This window comes from Bicyclus anynana, chromosome 17 (genome assembly GCF_947172395.1).
Source record: "Bicyclus anynana chromosome 17, ilBicAnyn1.1, whole genome shotgun sequence".
Lineage (NCBI taxonomy): Eukaryota > Metazoa > Arthropoda > Insecta > Lepidoptera > Nymphalidae > Bicyclus > Bicyclus anynana.
This window is the reverse complement of record NC_069099.1, coordinates 757,994-779,295: the sequence shown is the minus strand read 5'-3', so window position 1 is coordinate 779,295 and position 21,302 is coordinate 757,994. Positions and strand designations below refer to the sequence as shown.

The following is a 21,302-nucleotide window of genomic DNA, read 5'->3' as shown; positions in this document are numbered from 1 at the left end:
AAGTCAAAGCCTTTATTTGAAAGTCTATCTCAGAATAATTGATGAATAAATGATGTATTTATATTAGAAAAAAAATGTAAACATGCAAATGCATATGTTTTGCTCCAATTTAATAACTTTAAAAATGACGGTATAATATTGACCACTGAACCAACACTAGTGCTAATAACATAAGCAGAAAAAACCCACTACAATGGTTATGCAACCACAAAATAAAGATCGTATCTAACTACTCGTAGTGGCAATGCGTAGTGTACTAACGCTGTGTCATATCGAACACCCGTTAGTGCGCGGCCACACGGCGGCGGTTTCTAACGGTTCCTGGAAGAGAAAATAATGACTAAAACGCGTAACACACTTACGAGAAATTAACTAAAATAAATTAATGACTAAAACGCGTAACACAGCTCGTTGCTATATTAACAAGGACAACATACGTTTTACGAATAAGTTATGATAATACAAAAATAAAAAAAAATCTATAATTAAAATATTAACAAAAATATATATATAAAAAAAATCTGATTAAAGTTATAAAACTGATTGCAGATAAAATTCGAACAAAAAAAAAAACAAATTATTAAAATATAGTATTTTAAAAATGTCAGTTGTTGTGTTTGGTCTGAACGCCGTATACTATTTATACACCGTATTTTATATAATAATATCGACAAGTGGAATGGAAATTAACAATATTTTTGGAATTGCCTGTACTTAGTGGTGTAAAAATATAGATATTTTTTAACTTAATAGCGCAGTATGGGTAATAATTTGTGAGGAGAAATGTGTGTTTGTATTTAAAAGGTATGTATTGCCTATTCTTATAAAAGAATGATAATTTGCTAATATAGCAACAGTAGGAATGGGAAGAATCAGATGGTAAACGTGCCAAATGTAGCACTCATCTTCCTACTCAACTCCTTACATAAATGTGGAGATAATTTTTCTTTTAAATTAATAAAAAAAGAGTATCGGAGATAAAATGCCACCTTGAGGGACCCCATCGCAACATCTTAAAAAGGTGAAAGAAGTCATCAACCAGAGGGTACTGACGAAGGCCATTGAAGTACTTACGAAACCAGTCTATTACCGACGGAGATATGTTAATAGCGTAACAGCCGCAACAAAATATTATGCTCTACATTATCAAAAGCATTACTGAAATCAAGCAAAAGTAAGACAATCAGTTACTCTTGCTGCCTATTAATTTATAACCCACCGACTGTCATCAGTATCTTTAGCCGAAGCTGTAAAGTAACCAGACGTGTGTACGATCAAGCCAAGAACCAGAATAGGTTTAGATCGAAGTTCTTAGTAAGAAATAGTATCAACAGCAGAAAAAATAGGTTTTTATGAAACTTTGGAAAGGTATGGTAAAGTAGGTAAGATGGAAATCAGATGCGTGTTAATCTTTTTAGGGAGAGGAATAAATTGGTCACTCTTCCACGCTTCCGAAAATTCAGTAAAGTATATTATGGGATAGTTGAAGATATGAGTTAGAAGGTGACAAATAAATTATCAACAATTTGTTCTATAATAACTCAAGCGGATTGGCCTATCATGTTAAGAAACGCAAATCATTGAAATAATATCATGTAACATGAATGTTGCATCGTATTATGTGGTGACGTGTCCTGTTACAGTGTGTCGTATTGTCGCGGTGTCGCATTGTCACGACGCAGTGTATCGTGTCGCGTCGTGTCGCGTCGCGTCGTGTCGCGGTGTGACGTACAGTTGGTGAGGCGCACCGAGGGCCAGTGCTGCTCCTCCTGCTCGCGCTCGTGCGCGCGGCGCCGCACGCTGGGCGCCTCGCTGCGCGACACGCAGCCCTCGTGGATGTGCACGCACGTGATGTCGGAGCCGGGGATCTCGAACATCACTTCCAGCAGCAGGTTCTCCTGCGGGACCAATGTTATGTCATTAATATCATCTAAATGATATAAGCAATATTGCAGGCTGTTGACAATTTGGCTAAAGACCCCAGAGCCAAAGTTGACCCGACACTATACCGAAGATATCCCGGACGTCAGCCTATACGTGATTAGTACAGCTCTCAAACACCTGAAGAATAAGGCGCCAGGCGAGGACGGAATCACAGCAGAACTCCTGAAAGCGTTTCGAAAACCGATACTTAAAGCCTTCAGCGATTGTTCAATTCCGTCATTCACGAGAGCACGACGCCTGAGGCGTGGCATAGGAGCGTGGTGGTTCTGTTCTTCAAAAAAGGTGACAACACCTTGCTGAAGAATTACAGACCCATATCGCTGCTAAGCCATGTTTACAAATAATAATTGTTCTCGAGAGTCATTACGAATCGTCTTGCTAATAGGTTTGACGACTTCCCAGCCTCCCAAAAGCCGGTTTCCGAACAGGCTTTAGTACCACAGACCACATCCATTTGCTGCGGCAGACTATACAGAAGACTCACGAGGCCAGAGTAAGGACTGCGCGGGTGTGAATTCGTGCGCGCGGGGCAGAGAGAAGGACTGCGCGGGTACGAAGTCGTGCGCGCGGGGCATCGCTGCCCTCTCCCGGCCCGCGCGGACCGTCGGGAATGTTACGAACGAATTTACCAAGCTATACTTTTCGGTACTGATTACCTGTATTTTTTTTTAGTAATTTAATATTTTCCAAAGACTATAGGAGGTATGAGAAAGCTCACCATAATAGCCCTCAACCCTCTCGCGCCGGTCTTCCTCTCCATGGCGAGCGACGCCACCGCCTGCAGCGCCTCGTCGCTGAACGACAGCTCGCACTTGTCCATCGCGAACAGCAGCTTGTATTGAGCCATCTGACGACAGTGCAAACTCAACCTTAGTGAAAGGGTCACATGGTGGAAAATACGGTGAACATAAATGTGCAATGAAAATGCAATCTTAATTGTAACTAACCACGTTTCAAATTCGTATGGATAAAGATATTGTAGAACTGATAGTAGATATTTACATGTGGACCAACAAATAGTGCAATGAAAATGCTTTATTATACACCTAACAAAAATTTTAAAATGAGTAGGTCTGTAGGCACACACTGCATGATTATCTGGTAACGAATAGTTAATATATTGTCTATCAAAAGCGACATAATGGAAAATGTCACTCTATTTTGTCCTGTCATAACAAAAGACAGCGGTATTTTTCATTCATCACGGTTTGCTGCCCGCCTTTTGGTGTATAATCGTACCCACTCCCAACAGTGTTTTCAGGTTACTTGGAGATAAATGGGAATATTAAATAGTCTTATTTAAAAATTATATGGGAAATATTCTTTCAAAAAAAAAAGTGCTGTAGACCACATGACTAAAGTAAATTAACAAACACTGATTACAATTTTCGTAACGCATTCACCAACTTACTTCCCATCTCAAGCGTGTGTAAAGAAGTTTTTAACTACAAAAAAAAGAAATAATAAAAATAACTAAAATATCAGTGACTCACGAGAGCGTTCTTGGGTTCAGTGAGTATCCGCACCAGCAGGTCCTGGTTGAGGCTGTGGAACGGCACCAGCACGGGGAAGCGGCCCACAAATTCCTGTACACGTCATTCTGAGTTAGTACTATGGCTTGGCAAAGTCGTTCGTAACACTCCCGATCCCGTGGTCCGCGGGGGTCGAGAGGGGAGTAGCGATACCCTACACGCACGATTACATACCCACGCAGTCCTTCCCCTCCCGTCGCCCGCATAACATGGGAATGTTATCAACGAACTTGCCAAGCATACACAACATCATATTAGTGTCAAGTACGAAGTACGCAGCTGTCGAACGCAGTAGGTCTAAAACAGTGGCACATCTCGTCACGAATATATTGACGCCTCCTGCGTTACAATTGCTCACTGCAATTGTTATTAAGCGCATCCAATGAAATGTGGCGCGGCCAGTTGGTAATTAGTGGACGAGAGAATGTTTACGGTTATGTCGACGAACTATCGTTGTTGGTGTTGGATGGTTAAGGGTGGAAGGGTGTTTAGAACTTGTGCCTTTAGTTACAGGAACTATGATTGATGGTACTGGGTCTCACTGCGTAAGTAAGGGTCCCGTACTTGTTTGGAAGGCCTAATGAAGGCTTGATTTGTTCCCCGATCTGTGGTTCCAGCTGAAAATCAGCGCTACATGTTCTAATTTTAATGATCACGTAGCATTATCCTTAGATGGGGTCATTTTCTGGGTTATGCCACACATCGCAGGGTATTGTCCTGGATGTCTTGGTGTACTGGAGATATTGTGTGCCATAATTTCGAAATAAATGCATTTTCCTTTCTTATTTGCATCAGCGAAATCCGCGGTCGTTCGCGCATCTACCTTTGTTTCTTTGCCTTCCCACGGCGTAATGGTACACGTGAGTGTTACGGAATTACGCGTGGCATTAACATTCATTATTTATATTATTGTGGTATTGGTCTGGTATAAATAAGGGGGTATTTGATGACTTGAGCTCAGTTGTTTGTTAGGCAGCGTGGACACCGTCACGCTGGACGTGGAGAATATGTCGGGCAGGGGACGTGAGCGAATGTTTATACATTCTAAAGGAATCCCTCAACCCTACACACAAGGTGTCAAGTCCTGAGACCTGCTCGACGTGTTTCGTCTACCACAAATTACAAACACTGTCATCGCTGCGACCCGTCACGACATATGAGGTTATCCTTACGATAAACAAAATATGTGACCTTGAGTGTTAGAGGAGGCCACTGACCGGTATCATGCCGAAGTCGATGAGGTCCCGGGCCTGCACGGCGCGCAGCCAGTGGTCGCGCTCGTCGGCCTCGGCGCTGGCGCTGTCCAGCGGGGACGCGTCCGCCGCCGCCGCCGCCAGCGCCGCGCGCCGCCCCGACTTGGGGTCCCACGCGCCGAACCCGAGGTACTTCTCGTTGTTGCGCCGCTGGATTAGCCTGGGGACAACACACAAATCACATCTTTGCATTATAGAAGCAGAATACATAAAAGAATTAAGGTTGCAAAGCTGATGGACGTTGGGATCCCATAGAGCTTCAATAGCGCAGCAAATACGCAGTGTTGGTCGACCTCAATAAGATGGACTGACGATATGAATCGAATCGCAGACAGTCACTGGAAGTTGTGTCTGCAAGTATCGAGTATGGAATATTCCAGTCACCTTTTAGATGGCTCTGTTAAGTATCAGTTGGGTGCTTTGAACGCTGTGGATCGCCGAGCCAGGAAGGAAATTCATAGTCAAACACCTTCTGACAAAACTTCAAAGCCTTCGTCATCGCCGCAAGATAGCTTAAGCTCTGGGTATTTTACAAAATATATTTCGGATTGTGCACAGGAACTCTTTGAGCTCGTACCACCGTCACCATTTTACCACTTATATTTCCATCCCTTTGTCATTGACATCCCTAGAACTCGTACGAAGCGATTTGCTTGTTCGTTTTTTATACGCATGACTAGGGTAGGGAACTCTCGCCCGAAGTCAGTGTTTTCTAATTCTTACAACCTGTGCGTCTTTAAGGAGAGAGTTATTACGCATCTCCTAGGCAAGCTCGTTCCACCTTAGGCCACATTTATAGTTACCATCAAAAGCGACATTCGAAGACAAGACTTGCTTGCGAGTTACAAGCAAGTCTTGTCTTCGAATGTCAATACGCCTTTTGTAAATCAAATGTGATGCCACGATACCTGTCGAGCCCGTTGTAGGCGCCGCTGGCCACGAACAGGATGTTGGTGGTGTCGACCTGCACAGCGTCGCCACGCAGCTTGCGCGAGTTGCGCTCCGGCACCGACACCACCGCGCCCTCCAGCATCTTCAGCATGCCCTGCTGCACGCCCTCGCCTGCAAACAATATAAATATACATACAGTAAAAACCGTTAATCGAACCGGACTAAGCAGTTACAAGATATTTTGGTGATAATTAATACGAATAATTGAAATCTGAAGTTTTAAAGTCCCAAGATCATACCTCCAACATCTCTCAGTTGATGTATTCCAGGCACAGCGCCGATTTTGTCCACTTCGTCCAGAAAAACGATGCCAGTCTGTGCGCGTTCCACACTGAAAATAATAGAATAATTCAATAGATTAATTACAAGGTTATTTGAAAAATCTTTAATATGATTAAAGAATCCCAATGGAACATTAACACTTCCCTGTAGAACACCAATACAGTGTTGTAAGCCTGTATGTTTAAAGTAACACTTGTGTATTATTTCAATCAATACATAATATACAAGGCTCAGTTAGGACAAAGGCTTTCTTAAACAATATTATAAAATTTAAGGTAAACTAGAATAAGAGTGGTTGTTGTGATATATGCAATCAAAAGCTTTAAATAAATCAAATTAATATTTAAATATCAAATCTATGTTTTTCTATACTTTTTGTTGAATGTGCAAACATAATATTATAGTCTACCTAAAAGGTAAACGAGTTATGAAATAAGGTGATAATAATAATTATATTAAATAAGTAAGTTAATAAAATCCATACTAATATTAAAAAGAGGTTAAGGTTTGTGAGGTTGTACTGGTAATCTCTTAATCAACTGAACCGATTTTAAAAATTCTTTTAGCAATAGAAAACTTTGTGAGTGTTTTTCGGTGTCCGCTAGTCTTGTGGTACATACTTAAAGTTGGCATCCTGCAGCAGCTTGGCGATGACGCTCTCGATGTCCTCGCCCACGTAGCCGGCCTGCGTCAGCGTGGTGCAGTCGCAGATCGCGAACGGCACGTCCAGGCACTGCGCGATCGTCTGCGCCAGCAGCGTCTTACCTACGGAACAGTCACGACTACTCTCACATTCATCATCCTCATCATCATTATCATCATAACGTTGGTCTAGATGTGATACCTCGCAACTAACAATTTTTGGTAAAAATTGATTTTGATGCAGAAAGCTTCAAACAGCTTTTTCTATGGTAGCCCGTAAATATCTTCTAGTACGTACATTAAAAAACGTTTTTGGTCGCTTAAAACGACATTTAGTGATACCTAAAAGATCTTTTTTGTCTCTTCTGTAAAGTTCGTCAGTTTGCACATACGAACTGTCACATCTAGTCCGACCAACCGATGGACAAGGAAGTCTGAAAATGTGTCAGTGACAGAAAATTTAGGTTGGCATTGACATGTAATGCGGAGGGATGAAAGTCATATTACCAGAAGAATGTTGATATTGCAAGTGCAAGGTCAAAAAAGAGATGGTTGGAGTGACTGAATGAGGACATGTGTGTAAAAGGACTAGATGATCAGTTGACGAATGATAGAAATTCAATTTGTACAGCAAAAAAATTCCGGCGTTTGTGTTTCCTGACACTTGTAATTGAAACACCTTCAAAGCAACAGTCGTTATCAACCCATATTCGGCTCACTGCTGAGCTCGAGTCTCCTCTCAGATTGAGAGGGGTTAGGCCAATAGTCGACCACGCTGGCCCAATGCAGATTGGCAGACTTCACACACGCAGAGAATTAAGAAAATTCTCTGGTATGCAGGTTTTCTCACGATGTTTTCCTTCACCGTTTGAGACACGTGATATATAATGTCTTAAAATGCACACAACTGAAAAGTTGGAGGTGCCAAAGACCGGATTCGAACCCACACCCTCCGGAATCGGAGGCAAAGGTCATATCCACTGGGCTATCACGCTAAAGCTACAGTGAATTTGCATATTTTAGGTTCACTGCTCCAACTTTGATCGCATTAATGATTTCCATCAGGCTTAATTGTAGTCAAGCGAGATTGACATACTTTGCCGACCCCACTTAAGTGGGATAAGGGAGATGATGGTCGTCCACTGCTAGACACATCCCTAGATTAAAGACTCCACGGTTTTGAGTTGTTTGTATCCAGCGGCTACCTGCAGCCCGTTTAATATCTTGGGTCCGTCCAGTGGAGGGCTAAGTAAGTGTTATGGTTACCGCTGCCGGTGGGTCCCAGCAGCAGCACGTTGCTCTTGTCGAGGCGCAGCTCGTGGTGGTTCCTCTCCAGCACCTCGGCGCCGCCGCCCGCCACGCCGCCGCCGCTGCTGGTGTTGTGGCTCAAGTGTAGTAGATCTGCAACAACAGTAACCGATGCAGTGCTACAACTGCCTCAAAGTTTCAGTGGTTAACCTATGGTCCTGGGTCGGACTATTAAATGCGGAAACTATTCTTTTTTCTTGCCGGCTATTCTCAGCAGGAGCTGCTGCCTTCAGAACTTATAATAAGAGTAACTAGTCACTACAAATATATAAACCTGACTACTTTTCCTCAATAAACGAATTATCCAACACAAAGGATGTTGTCAATTCGAACCAGTATTAGCACAATCGATGAAACAAAAAAATGCTCTGCAGCTTTATTAAGTTAAAAATAGATGTACCATCATAGCGAAATAATCTAAATCATCTACATAGACTACAATACTCAAAACTGTAACTCGGTCCACAAAAAGACAACACGACGGACAAAATCGTGAGAGTTTTGCTTGTAAACGGTCCGCGTGCGCCAATCGATTGGACACACTCTCGCGTTGTGTTCATTGTAGCCATTGATAGCATTCCGTTGCGTTGACAACTGGAGGAAAAAGCTTGAAGCGATAAACGATTTCACTTACCGCAAGCAATAGTAATTAATAAAGGAACTACGTTATGAATTATCTGCATCATAATTATCAAGTTATTTAAAAAAACAGGTCTCTAAGAGAGATTTGGTGGTTAGACCCACTTTGCTTCATTACGGGTTGGCAAGCCCAAAGTGATAATGTTTAAGTCTGTAATGATCATTGTCAGATGTTTAAACAATAATAACCGACAATGGCAACTCAAAATACTCTTCAAGGCATAGCTATGTACTACCACCAATTTATCGAGTCCAGGAAGTTACTGAAAATTTCTCAGTAGAAAGAAACCTAATTTTTTTAATAAAGTACTGACTTAGAATTGTCTGCATGGATTATTATTTGATTTGACGATATATAAAGATGGAAGAAATTTTGGAATCACATGCCTACATACAATTATTGTATATTTAATTGTAAGGTCAGATAACTAACTCATTTAATTATGAGGTCCTACTGGATCTAAAGCCTAATGTGCATCAACATGTCTTGTGAAGAGTAAAAGATCATACTGACCAATAGCAGCAATATTGGCACTCTCTTTTTTCTCAACAAACCGAAAGAGAGAGCGATAATTTTTCAATAATCAAAATTGGTTTTTCTATTGTCTACATAAATGTCGTGGTGTCGACCAAGGACCTAAGGCCTAGTGGACGCTAGTTCTAGTTCGGCTTGAGCCCGTGGTATTTGGAAGCCTATGTCTAGCGTTGGACGGTCATCGGACGACGACGCTGCTGCGGACGCATACCTCTGTGCGTGTGGTGCAGCGGGTGGTGCTGGTCGCCGGCGGCGCCGGTCACGTTGTTGTAGATGCGCTTGTAGTGGTTGTACACGGCCACCGACAGCACCTTCTTGGCGTACTCCTGCCCCACCACGTGTTTGTTGAGGTACTCGAAGATCTTCTTCGGCGGCGGCGGCGGCTTTCTGCGGACAATGCGTTCATTTGTTGTATTTAGTGGACCAACAACTTGTTCAAGTTGAGTTCAATCCCAGGCAAACCTCCATATAAAAGTATATGAAGAATCTGGTTAAATAATAATTGGCTTAATAAAAGTATGTTTCTTGAATGAAAATACATTTTTTTCATCACTCTTATAGGGCAAAATGTTCGTCGGTGCACCAAAGCGGCGAAGTATCATATTATTTTTTGTATTATATTTTCTGTTACCAACAAGCTTAACAAACAAGAAAAAGAACAAGCAACCAATTACAAGTCTTCAAAAAATATCGTAAAACTCAGGCTGTATGGTCAACGGTCTTAGCTTGTCCCAGTTGTGGGCAAATTAAAGATGAATTAAAAATATCGTAAAACGTTGTAGCAAACTTTTTTAAAAAAGTAATGATTTAATTATTAAACTAGAATTATCAAGATTTTTTTTAGATACAAGCAAATTGCCGGGTGGTTAGGGAAGACCTGGGCTGGAATAAAGTTGTTTGATAAATTGATTGATGATGAGCATGATTTAATGCTGCCGAAGCGTAAGTTTCGGTCTAGACTTTAGACTGTGATGGATGTAAATTAGTGGCAGTTGCAGACAAATTAAAAACTGATAAACAAATATAGTGCGCTGACCTAAAGATTGTCGTTGAAGTCATTACCCTTTTACCTACGAATTGTCTAAGGTTGTTGACATTGCGAATTCGATTGTCTAACAACAGCCAATGTCCGATAACCTTATCGGGAAAGATGACCATTCAAATGTTTATAATCTTATCAGAAAGCCCAGCGGCAAGGGGATCATCCACAGAAAAGAGTCTATCTCCATCTGGCTGCTATATTTGTTACGATAAGTCTTTTGAGTAAATACAATCAACCTCTTGATCTTAAAGTAGGTATGTGCTAAACAAATCGTCATCTTAATATCGTGTCAACGAACCGCGCGGCCGCATGATGACTGTGACATTGTTTAGAGCTTCGAATTTTCATGGTTACTTATTTATCACTTACCTGCCTACTACTTCACATTATTTTGAGGTTAGTTACGTAAATTTTTGCATCTAATCTAGCGTGCTAATGTTGTAGTTTCTTCTATTGTCTTTGATGATAACTGCATAATGCGAAACTGTTGTCAAACGTAAACTCCAGGTTTATTGTTAGCGTTTTTTACTAAAGCAAAATTAAAATGTTAATATACTAATCTATCGTATCTATCTACTAATGTGTCGTTCTGTACCATGGCTCCAAGTCTGTTAATTGGTCAAATAATTTCGGCTGATCGACAAGCCTATACAACATCGACTGATCGATGTAGACCATCATATGCATTGCTTATGTATGCAAAACAGGATAATTTTGTTATTGTCCAATAACACATTAATTTTTGCATATGATTACGCAAATAAACCTTTAGATTCGACTTAGTATTTGTCCAGTCTTGGTACATATTATTTAACAATGGTTTTTGTGGCGATCGTGTAGACATCAATGGACTGATGTGAATACATTCGATTGTCATCTGCTTCGTGTGATCGATCAATTGGCATGGTATAGCTTGGCAAATTCGTTTGTAACACTCCCGATGGTCCGCGTGGGTCAGGGGGCGTGTAGCGATGAAATAAAAACCCACAACTGATGCACCTCAATTCCCCGCACGCAAGATTTCACACCCGCGCAGTCTCCCCCCCCCCCCCCCCCGTAGGTTTATTAATATTATTAATTCCCATCTTTCTGCAATGGGGATGATGACTAGGTTTGAATATATTGATTTTTATGATACATTCGGGTAAATAAGGTCAATGTTACCTAATTTATACATAAAAAGCAAAGATTGTCTGGATATTTGCAAAATAAATGAGATTATAAAATTTCAAAAACTATTAAATTTTTTTTATCGTAATTAGATGAAAATTTATACAGTTTTAGCTTCCTTACATTAAATGTGACATTTTTTAATATATGAACTATAAAGATAAACGCACAAATAACAAAGATATTAGTAATTTTGTTTGAACGCGCATACAAATCTAACGATCATTACATTGCCTATGACGTCATTTTTTCGAGCCATTTTGTATGGGGCGTTTTTCAGGGATCCGCGGCAGCGCCGCAAATCTGACTCTTTAAATCCCTGTAGCTCCGAAAGTAATGATCTCAGATACCCTGTTCCTTTTACAAAATTGCTTTACTAGTAGTATACTTTTAATTTATATACAATTTAAAAAACTGTCATCATCCCTATTTAATTGCCATATCCCCAAATTAATAGGTGTTCAGGGATCTAGGATGGCGAAGTAAAGCGAGCCTCACCTGTAGAAGCCGGACTTGTTGTCGGCGTTGTCCTTGATGCTCTTCTTGGTGTCGACCTCGCTGAGCACGACGAAGAAGTGGTGGCACTTGTCGCACTTGACGAAGCGCGTGGAGCTCACGAACGTCTCCACGTGCGTGCACGGGTCGCCGCACTTGGGGCACGTGAGCACGCCGCTGCCGCCCTTCTTGCCGCTCGACGACGAACCTGCCCGACAGATGCCGATAATTAGATCCTTTTTGCATTCTGATCTGAGACAAATTATATAGGGACCTGCCTCGCTAGACGTTACCTTTCTGTTAAAGTTTAAGATCAACGATCTAACAGTTTTTATGAACAACTGTTTGTACAGAAATGATGTTTCATTATCGTAATCATTTTCGTGGTTTGTGTAGTTGAATGACGTAAAAAATTCTCAACAACTTCTAGTATACTAAGAGATGAAGTTTCGTTTAGTTTGTAAATATTTCTTACTTAATAATATGAAATCTATCTATATATATAAAAGAAAGTCGTGTTAGTTACTCCACTTATATCTCAAGAACGGCTGAACCGATTTAGCTGAAAATTGGCAGGGAGGTAGTTTAGAGCCAGGAGAAGGACATAGGATACTTTTTTTTTGTAGGGGTAGGGTAGGGGTAGGGTAGGGTAGAGGTACTTGAAAGTTTACATCGAGTTTCACGCGGACGTCCGCTAGTCTATAATATAAAAATGAATGTATGAAATGTGTTGATAAGCGCAAATCTCGAGAACGGCTAAACCGATTTGGCTAATTCTTGAAGTTCGACGATGGTTTTAACGGATTTTTTTTGGGTAGGGGAAGTGTATAGGGTTCGGGTGGGGGTAGGGAAGAGTGAATAAGCACTTTCTAAGCAAACGCATCCTATCCTAGACCTCATCATTGCTTTCCCTCAGGCATGATTGTAGTCAAACGCAAGCCATTTATTATGATCTTCAAAAAATCAATTCACAAGTGGACAGATTTTGATGATCTATGATTTCATTCATTCATTCATTCACTTATTCATCAACCTTTACTCGGCTCATTGCTAAGCTCGAGTCTCCTCTCAGAATGAGAGGGGCTAGGCCAGTAGTCCATCACGCTGGCCCAATGCGGATTGGCAGACTTCACACACGCAGACAATTACGAAATTCTCTGGTATGTAGGTTTTCTCACGATGTTCTTCCTTCACAGTTCGAGACAACACGTGATATTTAATTTCTTAAAATGCACACAACCGACACCCTCCGGAATCGGAGGCAGAGGTCATATCCACTGGGTCATCACGGCATTTATTGGACGTTAATTAATATAGCTTAAAGCACTTCCTGATAACGTAGCATTCTACTGGTGGAAGAATTTTAAAAATCGAATTAGTAGTTCCGAAGATTACCCCTTACAAAGAATTGTTACAAATCTGTCTGCCATATTGTATTTAGAATAACGTCATATAATATATCGTGCATTGTCATCCAATCTTAACGTGTATACAAAATTTCAGCTCAATCGGGTGAATATATCTACTTCAAAATTGAGCTCAAAGAATCCACCGCTCCAAGTCATATTTAAAAGCTTTAAAAAACGACTTGGAACGAGCGCTTTACGTGCTTGTGAGGCACGGGAGTTACAGCAACTTTCGGGCTTACAATTTTCCAACAGGCTGACACTTTTACCCCTCTGGATGCCAAGGCAATCATTATGTTTAATCATTTGTTCTCCACTTTAGTTTTATTGTGTTTTAATCGTGTAAATACATATAAATTAACCTTTACATTTGAAAACCATTGACTTTGTAAGTGATGGTTCGCGCATGGAATTTAATTAAGGTCATGCGCTTGCACTCGACTTATGAATATTAAAAGTCTAAACTGGTTGTACTTAACGCGGTAAAATTGCAAAAATTATAGTGCATCTAACGGAAGTTAAGTCGAGGTCAAAAATTAAAATTAATTTGTTTTAATTATTATAATTGTATGTCGTATGAATGACTTGCATGCACATATATATAAGAATGCCATGTGTTTATGACACGGAACCCCTTTATCATAACATAAAGTTGAAAATTAAAAACCCCGAAGGTCATGAAATTATCTAGAATGAAGACTTTAATATCAGAAATAATTTCTTTCATCTTATGTGAGCCGGATCAAAGAAAATTATTTATTTATATTCCAATATAAACAATCGGATTTCCGTGTGCTAAGAACACTCTAGAACAATAATCGCTTTCAGTGCCCTTTCATATGAGACCCCACTCCACTCGAGTATACATATTTGCAGACATTTTATTCTTCCCCGCTTTCATCCTCCAGAACTTTTAAACAGCTCAACCGATTTTCATCAAACACATCTAAGAACTTCTTCTTCTTCTTAAGGTGCCTTCTTCTTAAGGTGGTGTTACTAGCGAAGGTTGGCAGTCAGTTTTTGAACTCATCTCTATCCTTCGCGGAGCGAAATAATTGTGCGGCACTCGCGATCCCGGTCCAATCTCTGATGTTTCTCTACCAAGACTTCGTCCTGCGACCAACGCCTCTCCTACCAGCAACCTTCCCCATCAAGATGAGCTGTAGAAGCTCGCATCTCTCGTGTCGTAGCAAGTGCCCTAGATACGCGACTTTTCTCGTCTTGACGGCCTGCAAAAGTTCACGCTTCTGATTGAAGCGTCGCAGAACTTCGGCATTCGTCATATCTAAGAACACTCGCACATAAGTCACAAAGACCCTGGCTTCTAACAGCTATAAATTAGCATTTAAAAACAAAATCACGATACAAAGCTAATAAGCAAGCCTTGGTCGCTCGAATATATATTTTCATACAATGCGTAACATCTTAGCAACAAATCTTAAAATACCTATCAATGATTGCGTAAACAATTTGATTGATTCGTTAAGGTAATCGACCGCTGCACTATTTTACATAACAACTGACAGACAAATTGATAACGCAATATAAATCATAATATTTTATAGTGATAAATTAGAAAGAAATTCATGAATTTAAAAACTATGCATACAAAGATGCTAATGGGAATCGTATTATGTTTTTAGTTCAAGAATGAAAGGAATATAACCACTGTGTTATAGCCAGATCTTCGGTATTCTAAAATACTAAAATTCTAAAGCTGAAATTTTGTCAGTCTCATAGACACGTGATATTTAATTTCTTAAAATGCACACAACTGAAAAGTTGGAGGTGCATGCCCCGGACCGGATTCGAACCCACATCCTCCGGAATTATAGGCAGAGGTCACATCGTCGCAGAGGGGGGTTTACCAAGAATTACTCACGAAAAATTAACTTGATACTAATCAAATTGTAAAAATGTTCCATGGATCCTGAGCTAAACATTATAGAGGTAAAACTTGTAAGGTTTTAGGGGGTTATCTCTGAATCTACTGAATCGACAATCGAGCCATTTTCTAAAAAGTTGCCTACCGTACTTACTTGAGGGTTGAGAAACTATCAGCTTTATTTAATGACAACTTAACCTTTACGATCTCACCCAATACCAACGATGTAGTTCAAGATGGAAGCTGGCCCACTCGGAATAGATACAAGTGTATTTTACCGGTTTCTAAGCAGCATCATACCGGAACGCTGAATCGCTTGGCGGTGCGTCATTGCCGTTCGGATGGTAACGATCAAACGTGCCCGAGCTGGGAATCAAACTTAGGACATCTCTATTGACCTGCGTCAGACTTGCGTCAGAGAGTTCGTCAGTTTTTATAAAATAAAATGAAGGAAGGTCTGGCTCAGACTTGCTCTACAGTCTATACTCACTACTCAGTGACCTTTATCATGTGCCCCCTATTTGATAAGAATGGTTAGCATATGGAGAGCGAGACAAAGGAAATGCGACCTTGCACACACAGTGTTGGGGTCGACTTCACCTTGACAACACTCGTATAGATCGGAGCATTGTTTAATTTACGAACAGTTGATCGATACACCAGACGTTGTAGTACAATGTTGATGATTAAAACTTGGAATTTATTATTAAACGTACAAAAAAACTGCAGAGGAAACAATCGAGGAAGTGAATTTTGTATGTCCTGTTTTTACACTACTGAATAATGAAAATTCTCAGGTTACCTCACGACGTTTTTCCTTCACCGTTTGAGATACGTGATACTTAATTTCTTAAAATACAAATTTGGAGGTGCATGGCCCGGATCGGATTTGAACCTATGCCCTCTGAATCGAAGGCATAGGTCATATCCACTGGAATATCAGGGCTCACCTAGCGTATTGACGTAGTTAATAATTACCTTATCTTCGTCTTGTACACGTGTCATTATTGATCAAAAGCTTGGGTCCACTTTCCGCCATATGAATGATCCTTCTATTATATTATGTTTAAGAGTGTGCAATATGTAATTTGGTGGTTACAAATGGTTCTGGATCTCAGATTCTGGTAAAGTTAGGAGCCTGATATTTGGGTAAATGATATTTCAAAGTGTTAGCTTTGTTATGGCTATACAAAATACACAATTTGTAAAACTTTTCTCGATAGTTTATTTTTTTGAAAAATACGTTTTGCTCACATTTTGCTTTCAATCTTAGAAAAAGCAAACTTATTTTCTTAAATTTTTGTTTTGTATAGAAAATTAGGTATATATCTTGAACATGGCCATTTAGTTTTTCGTTATGTTGTTTAATTTACTTGCAATCAGGTAAAAATGGTTTTGGCGCTCACGTCATAAAATTTGCGTCGCGCGTCAATCGCTCCGTGCTTTTCACTCACGTGAAAGTCATAATTCGGCGTCTCGTTTGCGCTTCGAATTTTATCCATATCGTACCGACGCGCTGCGCGCTCTTAATATCCGTTTATTTAGTAAAAGCTTGAAATTTTTTTGACTTGAGAGTTTAACGATAACAGCGCAGTTTGATAATAAGATTTCTGCGTAAGCTGTACGCGATTGATTGCTGACGCCTTAAGACTGCATCATCAGTTGAGGTCATTAGTGCTTGTCAATTATGCGTTAGTAATCACAGATTATAGTAAAACTACCGGACGCACACGTTTTTGTCCGCGAGAAAATCGATGAAAACTATCACACGTGACCATTTTTCCAGAAGATAGGAAGGAAGCCATTCTCTAGATATATGCCATCGTGGACCTTTGTGTAGGTCAATTAAAGAAGAAAATCCCACCATGCATTGCAGAGATCTTGTTTATTTACAGAAATTAGACAGGGTTTTTATGAAAATTCCAAAATGGCTTGACTTTTTCCGACAAATATCCTCATATTTCACCCATTTTACACAAAAGCTTAAGAAATTATAGACCTAAACTGTCTGTTATAAATCAAAAACTGTAAAAATCCGATCATTAGTTCGATTTTATATTATTAGAAAGATTTTATTATGAACAAACAGACAGAAACGGTGAAGGACTTTGTTCTACAATAGACTAGCGTAAGTCCGCAACTCCGTTCGTGTGAGGCTCTTTATTTATTAATCCCGTGGGAACTGAATTTTCCGGGATAAAAAAGCCATATGCTGCTTCAAGGTTCTATTTATTTTTCAATCATTTCAGTGGTGCAGACGTGAAAGAGGAACAGACGGACTTACTTTTGCAATTTGTAATAATAAGTCATCATCATCATCTCTTTTTCATCCCACTTAAATGGGGCCAGCAAAATATGTCAATTTTCTCCATTTTTTATCTGATACTCATCATCCACTCCCTTACACACAATCATGTCCTCTTTCACACACTCCAACCATCTCTTCTTTGGCCTTCCTCTCCTCTTGTGTCCTTCCACTTGTAAATTCAACAATTTTCTAGTAATATGACTTTCAACCCTCCGCAATACATGTCCATACCAAGCTAACCTTTTACTCCTCAAATTTTCTGTCACTGGCGCCACTTCAGACTTCCTTCCTTTAATATAGTCATTCCTTATTTTATCCATTAATCCATTTAAAATAAGTATGTATAGTTATATATTATATATTCGGCATATTCGGCTCACTGCTGAGCTCGAGTCTCCTCCCAGAATGAGAGGGGTTAGGCCAGTAGTCCACCACGCTGGCCCAATGCGGATTGGCAGACTTCACACACGCAGAGAATAAGGAAAATTCTCTTTTATGCAGGTTTCCTCACGATGTTTTCCTTCACCGTTTGAGACACGTGATATTTAATTTCTTAAAATGCACACAACTGCAAAGTTGAATGTGCGTGCCCCGGACCGGATTCGAACCCACACCCTCCGGAATCGGAGGCAGAGGTCATATCCACTGGGCTATCACGGCTCTTGTATAGTTAAACAATGAGTAAATACAGAGCATACGTAATTCGCGTCATATCGTCAAGTCAGATATCATTTTATCACCAAGTGCACAAGTGCACAGCTACATTGTATTGATAGATAGCGTGTGATAGAACGTGACCGATTGATGCTCGATTGTGATCAGCATTTCACTAACTTACCCTCGACCCAAAACTACGTAAACATCATACTTATCTATACTCTGTTATAACACTCTCATGATATACCTACGGCCGGGGGGGGGGGGGGGGAAGGAGAGACTGCGCGGGTGCGAAATCGTGCGTGCGGGGAAATAAGGTGCATCAGTCATGGGTTTTTCATTCGTCGCTACACGCCCCCTGGCCCGCGCGGACCATCATGAGTGTTACGAACGAATTTGCCAAGCTATATCTAACAACATCACTATGGACAAAATAAAGGCCTGTGTAAAGTATGATAACTAGATGTTTCTCGTTTTATAATCTTAAAGTAAAATAAAAACTGAAAGTTTCACAGACCATATTTTTTTGGCAATTTAAGATCGGGCTAACTTAATAGGAGTAGGATGAAAATCCATACATACACGGTTTCTACACGACATCGTACCGGAACGCAAAATTGGTCCAGCCGGGAATCGAACCCAGGAACCGAATGTAACCTGCGTTACTCCTTGATAATGTAGCCTTCTCTTGGTGAAAAAATGTTTCAAATCGCTCCAGTATTTTCGAGTTGATTCTTTACGTACAAAATAACTGAAAAGTCGAGCCTCCTGCAACTCGAACTGGGTTCGAACCTGTGCCCTCCGAGTCGTTAGCAAAGGTCATATCCACTGGGCCATGGCCCAGATGGGCTATAATTTACCTCGAATCGGGGTGTTAATTACGAGTATAAGGTTAATTAAACTTTTTGTTGATGTGTTTTAACTAAGATACTTAATGAATGTACATATCTTTATTACATTCAGTATATAATAGGCAATAATATACAAATAATGCAACTTGTCTGTTTAGTAAAAACGTGTACACATCGTCACACACTTTTGAAGTTAGTAAATCAATATAAGAAGCATTATTATCAGTCCGTTTGTACGGCTCTCTAATGTATATTAATTGTAATGGTCTAAAAGCCTGTCAAGGCTACACCTTTGGCTTCTACAAAAGCTGACAGAAGATGGTCCAAAATTGTATGGAGCCCAGGATCAGTCATTGTACCCTAGCGGAAATAAAAGAAAATATTTTTTTAAACTATTTTTGATTATACAAATCTACGAATTTACTTTAATTCTTTCGAAATAATATTCATTTTCTCTCAATAAATGCAACACTATGGGTTACAATGGCGGATTGATGACGTTTTCAATGCAGTAGTCAATTTGACGTTTGCTGTCAATTGTCATGTCATAGTTGCTATAAGGGCGCCATCTTGATATAACTCAAAAACTCGGGTTTTAATTTTATTTATTTCTTATTATTTCGTTAGATTTATTCACTTATTTAGATTTTAATAAAATCCTTGATTTTTTAAATTTTAATGATATGGGGTACAAGAGTGGACCTGAAATGGACCATCTATCTCCTTTGTGAGCGAATTATGCTCCTTCTGTGGGCTGACAAACATTCGGAATTCATTCGGCATTCTATAAAATTCAGTAGCATCGGTTTTACGAGATATTACAAATCCTCATGGACAAAGATATTTATAAAATAATTGTAATTAGAATTATAATCTGGTATTATAATTAAACGGCACGTGAATATGTTAATTTATTATGAGAATTCATAAAAAAAATTGTACAAAAAGTGTGTAGGAATTTTTTTGAAATTATCGTCTAGAGCTAGAAGTATGAAGGAATAAGTCAATTGATGTAAGAATCAACTATGAAGTTTGAAAGACTGCGACTCTAGAGTCCCTAAACCATCATTCGCACGTGAGTTTTTTAATGGACGTTAAAATAGCGTTCAAATATAGTAAGAAGTTAGCCCTCATTCACACGAGAGTTTTTTTAACAAACGTTAAAAAGCGCTCAAATATAGTATGAAGTTAGCCCTCATTCGCACGAGTTTTATTGACGGACGTTAAAAAAGCGTTCAAATATAGTGTGAAGTTAGCCCTCATTCGCACGAGAGTTTCTTAACGGACGATAAAAAAGCGTTCCAATATAGTATGAAGTTAAATGAAGGTCTATTTCCAACGCCCGCAATTGAAAATACAACACTGCTCGAAAAAAAGCATCGTATTTAACGCTGTCGTGTGAATATTTACTTAGGAATGCATTTGTTGTATTTTAACGCTATTTTTAACGTCCGTCAAAAAAACTCTCGTGCGAATGTGGGCTAACTTCATACTAGATTTGATCGCTTTTTTAACGTCCGTCAAAAGAACTCACGTGCGAATGAGGATTTAGGAACTCTAGCGTCTCAAGTCTTTCAAACTTCATAATTGATTCTTACAACAATTGATTTATTCCTTCATACTCTAGCTCTAGACGATAATTTCAAAAATTTTCCTACACACTTTTTGTACAATTTTTTTGTTATGAATTCTCAAAATAAATCAGCATATACTATATGAATTTTTCATGTATGGTAAACGGATGATGGTACCTGTTCCTGGTGCAGCATATACTATATGAGATTTCCATGTATGGCAAACGGATGATGGTACCTGTTCCTGGTGCATCTTTGGAGGAGTGCGGCGGGCCGGGCGGCTGCTCCGTGGGGCTCTTGCACAGCACCGCGCAGGTGCTCAGCGGGCGCGGCAGCGTGCGGCGCAGCGTGCGGCACGGGTGGGCACCTGCCACAGACGCACAGTTACTGCACAAGTGCTTGTCACCACCACAGAACTGACAACGGAAGCTAACGCTTTAATGCCTTGATCACACGTACCGAGCAAACGGGCGAGAGAGTAAAATGTTCCTCGGCCGAGACAGTGATGTAAGCGAGTAGTTGTTCACACGTGTTTTGAAATTAGCACAGACAGTTCAGATAAATTGAGACTACAATTCGATTATGATGGACCTCAAAACGATTATTAGAAAATAAACGAAGTTACTCATTCCACTATTTGTAAAACGTCGGATTTAGTTTATATAAATCCGACGTTTTACTAATAGTTTATATAACTAAATAAATTTATACAATTACTAGTTGTTTCGACATGACATCCCATTTGTTACTAACAGACATGGTGTATTTAATTTTATTTGGAATTGTTTTAAACGAAAATTATCATAAGAAAAGGCGCATGTGACGTGA

General features: G+C 39.9%; 1 protein-coding gene across 4 annotated transcripts in view; it reads right to left on the bottom strand.

The window, feature by feature from the left end:
* Nucleotides 1-21,302, bottom strand: part of LOC112046101 (ATP-dependent Clp protease ATP-binding subunit clpX-like, mitochondrial) — a 37,852-nt gene that overhangs the window by 2,017 nt on the left and 14,533 nt on the right. The window contains exons 2-13 of one of the 4 annotated variants that reach the window (XR_002886847.2): nt 20,713-20,841; nt 11,797-12,001; nt 9,298-9,473; nt 7,871-8,005; nt 6,583-6,727; nt 5,920-6,011; nt 5,638-5,791; nt 4,694-4,889; nt 3,438-3,530; nt 2,663-2,791; nt 1,733-1,898; nt 262-321 (exon numbers count right to left, since the gene is read on the bottom strand). Coding sequence is in view for 3 of the 4 variants with exons in the window: in XM_024082591.2 (XP_023938359.1) it covers nt 268-321; nt 1,749-1,898; nt 2,663-2,791; nt 3,438-3,530; nt 4,694-4,889; nt 5,638-5,791; nt 5,920-6,011; nt 6,583-6,727; nt 7,871-8,005; nt 9,298-9,473; nt 11,797-12,001; nt 20,713-20,841 (1,658 nt within the window). In the remaining variant the exon portion in view is untranslated. The remainder of the gene's footprint in view (nt 1-261; nt 322-1,732; nt 1,899-2,662; nt 2,792-3,437; nt 3,531-4,693; nt 4,890-5,637; nt 5,792-5,919; nt 6,012-6,582; nt 6,728-7,870; nt 8,006-9,297; nt 9,474-11,796; nt 12,002-20,712; nt 20,842-21,302) is intronic. The other 3 variants (XM_024082591.2, XM_024082592.2, XM_024082593.2) reach the window with 3 other exon arrangements.